This window comes from Lottia gigantea, assembly GCF_000327385.1.
Source record: "Lottia gigantea unplaced genomic scaffold LOTGIsca_94, whole genome shotgun sequence".
Classification (NCBI taxonomy): Eukaryota; Metazoa; Mollusca; class Gastropoda; family Lottiidae; genus Lottia; species Lottia gigantea.
In genome coordinates, this window is record NW_008711065.1 from 867,696 (window position 1) to 878,354 (window position 10,659).

General features: G+C 35.8%; 1 protein-coding gene across 1 annotated transcript; it reads right to left on the reverse strand.

Moving 5' to 3' along the window:
- Positions 1–5,055: 5,055 nt before the first annotated feature.
- LOTGIDRAFT_134959 (hypothetical protein) lies at positions 5,056–9,548 on the reverse strand (the record flags this gene model as incomplete). The annotated part of the gene is made up of 7 exons (XM_009068817.1): positions 5,056–5,273; positions 5,797–5,997; positions 6,438–6,598; positions 6,932–7,131; positions 7,628–7,725; positions 8,456–8,618; positions 9,348–9,548. Coding segments are annotated over 7 exons (1,242 nt in total), but the record flags the coding sequence as incomplete, so codon positions are not given.
- Between the last annotated feature and the right edge of the window lie 1,111 nt (positions 9,549–10,659).

Consider the following 10,659-nt stretch of genomic DNA (forward strand, 5'->3'; position numbering starts at 1 on the left):
ACAATGAGTTTCTCACAATGAGTTTCTCACAATGAGTTTCTCACACCGAGTTTCTCACACTGAGTTTCTCACACTGAGTTTCTCACACTGAGTTTCTCACACTGAGTTTCTCACTGAGTTTCTTCCACTGAGTTTCTCACACTGAGTTTCTCACACTGAGTTTCTCACACTGAGTTTCTCACACTAGGTTTCTTCCACTGAGTTTCTCACACTGAGTTTCTCACACTGAGTTTCTCACACTGAGTTTCTCACACTGAGTTTCTCACCGAGTTTCTTCCACTGAGTTTCTCACACTGAGTTTCTCACACTGAGTTTCTCACAATGAGTTTCTCACACCGAGTTTCTCACGCTGAGTTTCTCAATGAGTTTCTCACACTGAGTTTCTCACACTGAGTTTCTCACACTGAGTTTCTTCCACCGAGTTTCTCACACTGAGTTTCTTCCACCGAGTTTCTCACACTTAGTTTCTTACTCTGAGTTTCTCACACAGAGTTGCTCACACTGAGTTTCTCACACTGAGTTTCTCAGTTTCCCCCACCCCCCCCACTTTCAGTTTTTTCATCATTTTACCTAGTGAAAGAATGGCCTGTTCCGCCCCCACCCCCTCTCTCTCTCTGTACAATTTTGTGGACCCTGCTCGGTACCCTCTTAACAGTATCCCAAATCAAATTATTGTTTTGATTAACTAACTATTATATAAGAATGTTGTTGACAGCTAACTGAGGTAACATCTGACCAGGTACACAAGCACGCTGCCACGGCGTGATACAAGTTAAAGAGAGATCAGGACCATAGTAGATCTATGGGTAAGCGTGCATTAAGCAATAATTACCGTTTGAATAGAAACCTTCTTTTTCCTGGAGGTGTTGATTTTTTTTCCGTTTTCTCCTTGTTATTTAGACTATGATTTATAGTTGAGATAGGTGAATGTCTGTTTTCTCCTTGTTATTTGGACTATGATTTATAGTTGAGATAGGTGAATGTCTGTTTTCTCCTTGTTATTTAGACTATGACTTATAGTTGAGATAGGTGAATGTCGGTTTTCTCCTTGTTTTTTGGACTATGAGTTACAGTTGAGATAGGTGAATGTCTGTTTTCTCCTTGTTATTTAGACTATGATTTACAGTTGAGATAGGTGAATGTCGGTTTTCTCCTTGTTTTTTGGACTATGATTTACAGTTGAGATAGGTGAATGTCTGTTTTCTCCTTGTTATTTGGACTATGATTTATAGTTGAGATAGGTGAATGTCTGTTTTCTCCTTGTTATTTAGACTATGATTTATGGTTGAGATAGGTGAATGTCGGTTTTCTCCTTGTTATTTGGACTATGATTTACAGTTGAGATAGGTGAATGTCGGTTTTCTCCTTGTTATTTGGACTATGATTTATAGTTGAGATAGGTGAAAGTCTGTTTTCTCCTTGTTATTTGGACTATGATTTACAGTTGAGATAGGTGAATGTCGGTTTTTCCTTGTTATTTGGACTATGACTTATAGTTGAGATAGGTGAATGTCGGTTTTCTCCTTGTTATTGGACTATGATTTATGGTTGAGATAGGTGAATGTCTGTTTTCTCCTTGTTATTTGGACTATGATTTATAGTTGAGATAGGTGAATGTCTGTTTTCTCCTTGTTATTTGGACTATGATTTATAGTTGAGATAGGTGAATGTCTGTTTTCTCCTTGTTATTTAGACTATGATTTATAGTTGAGATAGGTGAATGTCTGTTTTCTACTTGTTATTTAGACTATGACTTATGGTTGAGATAGGTGAATGTCGGTTTTCTCCTTGTTATTTGGACTATGATTTACAGTTGAGATAGGTGAATGTCGGTTTTCTCCTTGTTATTTGGACTATGATTTATAGTTGAGATAGGTGAATGTCTGTTTTCTCCTTGTTATTTGGACTATGATTTACAGTTGAGATAGGTGAATGTCGGTTTTCTCCTTGTTATTTGGACTATGATTTATAGTTGAGATAGGTGAATGTCTGTTTTCTCCTTGTTATTTGGACTATGATTTACAGTTGAGATAGGTGAATGTCGGTTTTCTCCTTGTTATTTGGACTATGATTTATAGTTGAGATAGGTGAATGTCTGTTTTCTCCTTGTTATTTAGACTATGATTTATGGTTGAGATAGGTGAATGTCTGTTTTCTCCTTGTTATTTGGACTATGATTTATAGTTGAGATAGGTGAATGTCGGTTTTTTCCTTGTTATTTGTACTATGACTTATGGTTGAGATAGGTGAATGTCGGTTTTTTCCTTGTTATTTGTACTATGACTTATGGTTGAGATAGGTGAATGTCGGTTTTTTGATTGTTATTTGTACTATGACTTATAGTTGAGATAGGTGAATGTCTGTTTTCTCCTTGTTATTTGTACTATGACTTATGGTTGAGATAGGTGATGTCGGTTTTCTCCTTATTATTTGTACTGTGACATATGGTTGAAATAGGTGAATGTCGGTTTTTTCCTTGTTATTTGGACTTTGACTTATGGTCGTTTTTTCCTTATAATACGAACGTGGATTTAAATATCAGATGTTCTCAGTTAATATTAGTGTTGGCATTGCTACTTGGTTTAATTAATGCAGATTTTTCCTTTGGTGAGGACTTTGACTGTGAATGTGCGTTGGATATATATATATATATTTGGTATTTGAGATATGTCAAATGGAATTAAAGATTGCCTTTAACATAGGTAAATATCCGTTCGCTCCGTGAGTGCTTTATTATTTGGACCATGGATTGCGATCCAACGACCTACAGTGCTATCGCTCTGTAACAGATTCATCTTACGGAAAATGCCGAGGATTGTCGAATAAGATTGCAATTAATTCAAAAGCAAATCGTCAAGATCACTATCACGGGTCAGATATAAAACTATTTAGTGTAACAAACCCAAACCGTCCCACAGTAAATATTGTGCTGATATTAGTATCGTTAAATATAAGGATCACAGATCTCAGACAGGATTTCATATAGTGTCCGTTTCTTGTGGGATAGCAGAACCTAATGTCATAAGAACAGGATTGTCGAAGAAAACTTCAATGGAGATGAAGAATATCATCAAACAAAAGAATCGAAATTGTTATCTTATTTTGATTATATTGAGTGGGGCCTAGACCGAAACATCTGTCTCTATTCCAGCCTCAGATAGCTATTTGGACAGATGTCATCTGGTGTAGAGACAGAAATAATAAGCCCTGTTAAATGGGAACATTCCGCGGGTGTGGGTTTCTTAAACCTATTTAGATACCTTGGATCTGCAAAACCCAGGTATATTAATTGGAAAGATGAGTATTTTTATAGTCCATTCATACCATTTTCTCCCTACACCATTTATGTCATATCTCCGGTTCCATCAGTTTTTTGGCGAAACGTATCTTGCATCGGTCATATAAAAGTTCACTTCAAAGATCACAGGGTCACGTGATACTAACAAAACGAAAGTTACGGTGATGCCCAACACTAATATACAATCATCTTTGGAGGTGTGGCAAATCCCCATTTAATGGTGTCTTTTTCTTCTGACTCTACTCCAGCTGACATCTGTCAAAATATCTATCAGAGGCTGGAATAGAGGCGATGTTTCGGACTAAGTTGGGCCCATAGAAAATTAGACTCTGTCATAGTATAATTTATTATTATTATCATTATTTCTATTCAACTTTGAGTGTCTTGGTTGAAAATATTTAAATATGAAACACCTTAAACACATCATATTTACAATTACTGTTGGTTTATTAAGATACATCATGATTAGAATTTGAAGATTTCTAGTCTTTGTATGTATATCAGGGTTTCTTTAAGTTTCTTGTTGCATCATTTAGTTGGCTCTATGCAAAAACCTATTGGATTGAATGACGCCACAGTCTTGAAATGCTTGAAAAATCAGAATGCCGCTAATACGGAAGCCAGTTAGAAGGACTCACAGTAACAAGCGACCGGATGATGAATACTATTTACTATAGAATTTGATAATTGCGGAACAGGAAACCGGAGCACCGGATTAACGGTAACTTTTACATAGTAAATATTCAGTTCCCAGTAAAAAGAGTGCGGATATCGGGGTTTCCCGATTATCGGCAACCAGATAAACGCAGCTCCACTGTATATAGAAGCTAGTATCTCAAACACACATGCAATGAGCAGACACACAAACCTGAATACACTTTTATAAAAAGTAAGAAATTCTAGTGTAATTTTCATCATCATAAACAGTCAGTTGAATGATTGTGTAAAGTTTCTGATTGGGTATCAAGAATTTCTTTTGAATTTTGTGAACTCAAGATTTCAGCAGAGGCTTTGAGAAGGTTTTCTGTACCTTGTAAAACAGGATCATGTTCATGATGTGTATTATAGTCCACTAGAGTAGCAGGGCAGGTCACGAGAGTCTGTTGTCCATTCTGGGACGAAGCCACAAGAACTTGTGCCGTGACCACTTCATCTCGTGATACAGGGTAACCATGTTCGTTCAGCTGTACACCTTGTGCTTCTATAATCGTGACTGGTATGGTTGCTCCGTTCTCAGTGATAACCTGAGCACCAGTGCCACCTGGGATGAAAGTTGTTTGTATCGTTGGTGCGCTACCGTCACTCGCCTCGGCTAAATGTACAACGTAATGATCAATCAAATCACCCTGTCCTATATCATGTTCGTACATAGCAGACGGCGGTTTGTGGGTGTCAAGTACAACGGTGTTACCCTCAAACATGTTGTTACTAGACGTCGTTAGCACTCTATTTACAGTTGACGTCATTTCTAAACTTGATTTAATTGCAGCTGATATCTGAATATCAATTTCTTTCGAACTGGTCGTTTCTTTAATTATTGTATTGGTGTCATCTTTCCCCCCGTCTTCCTCAATATCTGTGTTTGGTTTCACTGGTTTCGGTCTTGTGGTTGATCGTGTACCGTATGGTTTAATCGCTGGATTTGACGATTCTGTAGACGGCACAGGATCTGGAACTTTCTTCTTCGGTCTTCCAACTTTCTTACGATTTTTAGCACGGAAAAGTTGATTCGACTCCATTCCAACTTTAGGTGGGGTGCATTTATGTTCAGAAAATAATTTGGGACGGAAAAATCCCTTGCCACATTTCTCACACTTGTATCTGTAATCAGCCTTGTGTCCGCGTTCGTGTTCCACCAGGTGGGGTTTACGACTAAAACCCTTATTACAAACAGAACATTTATAAGGTTTGATACCACTGTGAGATATAATATGAGCCTTGAGCTTGTCTGGTCGACTGAACTCTTTTGTACAACCTGAAAATAAACAGGAACTTATTGAAGGAAGCAGGATGTTGCCACAGAAAGAAAGGGCCATGAACTATTTGAGAATGCTAACAATCCAGGTTAACGTGATCTTTTATCAGCCAGTCCTTGTTCAAAAAATTTTACAAGGGAGGGAACCTACATCGAAAAATCTACTTAAGTTTACTCTACTTAGATCTTTCCTGGAATATCTATTACCATCTACAGACTGTTCAATGAAAATAACGCGGAAAGCCAAAGACATGGGAAATCAATGAAGGAGGCTAAATATTGCCACAGGAAGAATGAAAGAACTATGAACCATTGAGAAGGATAGCTAGATTATCAGGTACTGATGCAAAAAACAGAAATAACTGAGTTCCAGTGCTCAAAGGCATAAAATCAATTGACAAGTTAATATCTGCTGGTGCCCCAGATCTCTTGACAATGTCAAGAATAACTTGAGGCATTCATTACAAGGGGAACCTACTCTGAAAAGTAGTTCCATGATTCAATGAACAGAGAAGAAACATACCAGTAAGGGTTTTAAATGGACATCGATATTTTTTAACACTATCATGTATTAACAGATGACGTTTCAGTTTATCTTTCCGATTAAACGAGTTATTACAGATATGACAACTGAATGGTTTCTCTCCAGTATGAATTAATAGATGCATCTTTAAATAATGTTCTGTTTTAAATTTCTTCCAACATCCATTACACTGAAACTGACCTGTGGTAGAAAAAAACAATTTCAACTTTGATACAAAATACATCTGATAATTTGGGCTCAACAGATAGAAATTCTATTTCACTTGTGTTTTTAGATTTATAGAAAGACCATTTACTATGATATGCATTCTGGACAAAAAGAAGGACAGGAGTTGTAATGTGTATCAGGGACACTGACTTGTACCATTTCAATTTTTAATCAGACGTCTGTGGTTCCTGCAATTCCACCCAAACTAGGCATTTCATGATGTAGCTATTGCACTGCTCGGACATCAATAATGATTAATCATTTCTATTATAACAGGAAGTACAGACGTCTGACAGAAAATGATTATAATTGAGGCAATGAATGGCCCAGATACACACGTATAAAAACTAAGAAAAACACTTTACAATTTCTTCCAGGGAGACAAACTGATAGAAATAAAACAACTAACATACCTTCAGTACCGTGTGTAGGTAGATGTCGACGTAAATATCGTTCACAAGTAAAGTTTTTATCACAATGTGGACACTGATATTGATGACTTGTTGAGGCCAGGTGAGCGTCCAGAGCTTCTGGTGTGGAATATTTATTTAAACATTTATTACATTGAAAATGTCTAAAATAGAAAAAAAAGAATTTACTTATTCTTTTTAAACATTTTAACCCAAAATTATCGAAGTATGTAAGGTTTGGCTTTATTTTATTGAATTAAATGCAATTTAAAAACTATTTACAATTCAAAGGCACGTAAACAAATACATAATGTAACTTAACAATATACAATTAACACAAATAACACAATAATTTGACAAATATGATTATTTCGTTAGACAGAGGACAAAGGGCTACAAGAATAAGAGACAGGTTGTAAATTGATCTAATAAATTAAGATTTCAAATTGATTTCAATCATATTTTGATTTGATTTTATATAGGTTTATGAAACTTACCGAGGGCCAGGTTTAGGACCCTGGTTGGGGTACAGACTGTGTGTATATTGATGAACACCCAAATCATACAGCGAAGGGAAATATTTATTACAAAGATGACATCGATAAGACATTTCTTCCTCATGAGTTTTCGTATGTTCTAAAAACGCATCCAGTTCTTGAAACGTACTACAACAATTCTTCATTACACATTTATATACCTGGTAAAAAACACACAAAAATTAGGTTAATTTTCTACTTTATTTTCTTCACATGATCAGAATGTATCTCTTACTAGGGCTGGACAAAATACCTGTATTACAATAAATATCACCCAGCCCTAACCCTCATGATATAATGTTCTCTCAAGGGTGTATTGCAGGGAGCAGCAAGCCCTAACTCTTTCATTTGTATGAGGGGATCCTATCCTAGCTTCACCTTCACTCCCTATTTTTCCTGACCCTAGGTTCCAAGATGGCTCAATTCATCAATCAAAACAGAAACTGATTTTGTTCTTCATTTCCATCATGGGTTTCTGAATTTCAGCTTATTGATTTTTTGTAATGCTGACAGGAACTTATTTGACTCTGTCTCTGTTTAATAAACCATCATTATTATGTCTGATACAACCAGGATACTCAGACACCCTAACATAGAAATAGAAATTTTAACTAAAAGCTGACAGATTTAGAAATAAATAGAAATGTAATATTTTACCTGTTCAACTTTGTGTTCGACCATGTGAGATTTCAGTTGAAAGTAAGATTTGAACTTGGCAGGACAGTAATGGCAGACGTAAGAATTGTCTATTACTACTTTCACTTTAGAGTTTAATGTTTTATCAGACAACTGAAATATAGAATAAATCTCTAGGAGTATTGTGGAAACTGATAGCATCAATTTGCACCATTCCAATTTTCAATCAGACATCTGTGGTTCCTTCAATTCGGCTAAAACAAAGAGTTGGACAACACCCATGACATCAATAAAGCATATTTTGTAAAAGGTGAATAGTTTTCGTATTGCAGGAACCATAGACTTCTTCTTGAAAATTGGAATGATGTAAATTGATGCTATCAATGTCTCTGATACACATAAAAACTTAAGAAAAACTCTTTACAATCAATTTAACGACAGTGGCAACAGTAATTTTTTTGAGAGGATACATCTTGCTGGCGCTGAATTGGTGAATTCTGCATGTTCAGGATTCATGGAATCAACCAGATGTACAATAAAACAAGTCAGAACTGGGTTTAGAATTTGTTCCACATTTGCCTCTTGACAGAATTCAAAATGGTGGAAAAAGGAATAGATGGGTAAATATTTTGAATCTGACAAAATATTACCTTAAATGAAGAATGAACAAAATAATTGGTCAAATCACTCATCCCTTTCCTGCAACTGATTGGACTAATTAAGAGGCACAACACCATGCAGTGTGCAATGAGGGAGATTTCACAGCATCAACAACAGAAATATTTGATAAATTTAGTTGCTAAGCCATTGTGGCTGTGAATATGGGACTAAAACATCAGTAATAACAACATACCTCAGAAGAGGGTGAGCTGTCAACTGGTTGTTGGTCGTTAATATTGACTGTCTGGGTGGGGGGTTGGTCAGGATCCCCTTCCCCCTCCCCCTCCTCATTACTTACTACATGAGATAGAGGCTGTTCTGGGAGGGAGGAGGTCATGCCTGTTGGCCAGACCTGTAATAATAACAATTATTTATAACAAACAGACAAAACACTTCAACATGATATTAAGAATATTTACTGGTATTGAAAATAAAAAAGTCAGAGGTTAGCACAAATTCTAGATCAGCTGACAGTTTAACTGGGGCCTTATTCTCCAAAATTTAACTTAAATAAAATCAAGATTTTAAGAAACACAGTAATCGGATTGGATAATACAACTAAATTTAAAATCAATTTTAGTGTTTGACCAATCAGATGACTTTACACTAAAATAATAAGATATGTTTTTTAAATAAGGTCCGAGAGTAACAAGTTTCTCAAAAATAAAACTCTTAGTGCCAAATTAAGCAATCTATTTGATTAATTGGTGTTTCTAATGAATTATCATATATTCTTAATCATATCATTATATTCTTCTTGCATATCATAATTAAGAGTTTTAACCAATCATAAATGTACATGTATGTACAGTCTGGATAAACAAAAAAAGACTTTTTGACCTTTTTTTGATCGGTCACTCATTGGAATTCTGCTGGTAATTTTCTTCTAATTTAGCTAATTAAGAATTAATTATGGACAAACTGGTATTTTTCCAAGTTATTAGAACACCTCTATTTTCTATTCATATAAGTATTAGCATTTTCATTTTCATAAATAAAAATAAGGAACACATCTTTAAGGTGTACAGACTGAAGTTTAGAAACTTTAGATTCGAGACATTTAAAATTTCACTATACATACCTTATGAGTAGACATGTGTTTCTTGACGTTAGATTTCTGAGCGAAGGCACGACCACACACAATACATTGAAACGGTTTGACGCCAGTGTGAGCTCGGATATGTTGCTGGAGATCAAAATTCTTGGAGAATAACTTCTGGCAATATTGGCATTTTAATTTCTTCTTCACCTGGACCTGAACTGGGTTCCCTGAGTCCCCCATTGAACCCTGTATTATTATCTCCCCTTCCTTCATATTTCTGTTGACATTCGTTCTACTTCTTCGACCTGCAATAAAAATACTGACTTCACGCTCTGTTAACATGACCACAGAAAACCGTCTTTGTGCCAAGCAATCTGCTAGCTAGTTGGACACAAGACATGCCTAATTACGAGTGAAATGAGTTATTTTGGAGAGGTATTCTCAATGAGATAGTAAAGGTCTAGTCCTTACCTGCCTTGGTGGTAGGTTTCAGTTGTTTCCCCAGGTCATGTGATGATATGGGGGTAATGGTTATCTGGGTGGGTAATATGCTACCTGGTTGTGTCTGTTGGTTGGGTTGTTGTTGGGGTAATATATTACCCGGTTGTGTCTGCTGGGCAGGTTGGATGGCTATATTCTGGGTGTAAGATGATGGTTGAGTGTATGTGGTACCGTTTGCTGTAAATGTTGTTGATACGTTGATTGGGTTTAATAAAGACATAGTGTTTGATCTATTTTGAAATGGAGTAGTTACCTTGAAATAAAAAAATAAAATATCTTCCCTGAGTAAACTGTTATTTTTGAAAATTAGTTAAAGTTAGTAAACTTGCCAATTATTTACACATTACAATTTAAAGGGATTGTATAGAAGTTTCTTGTGCAACATTAGAATTATCAGTCAGACAACTTTGGGTCTTGAAATTCCACTAAAAAAAGGGTTTAAGACATAGCTCTTAAAAAACCCTTACAAAATATTAGTAGCTTTTGCAATAGTGTTTAGAAAACCTTTTTACAATCCCTTAAAGGGACAATGTGCCATTTTATGGCCAATCATACCTTTGTCTCAGAAACTGGATTTTTTTAGCTAAGCCAATCAGTAATAGTGTTCACAGCTCAATGTCTAAATTTGAATCTTCAAATCCCTATGTTCCGCGTTTGAAAATTAAAAAGTTTGAGATATTTTTGAAGGAATTACGCGATTTTCGTACATTTCTAGTTCTTCTTAAGACTATGTACACATATTCAAGACCCAAATCAACCTCCCAAAATGGCACACCTGTCCATTTAAACTTATCGATGTCTGACTAGTCAATAAAAACAAGGCTATCTATATAAAACTTTGAAAAAAGTG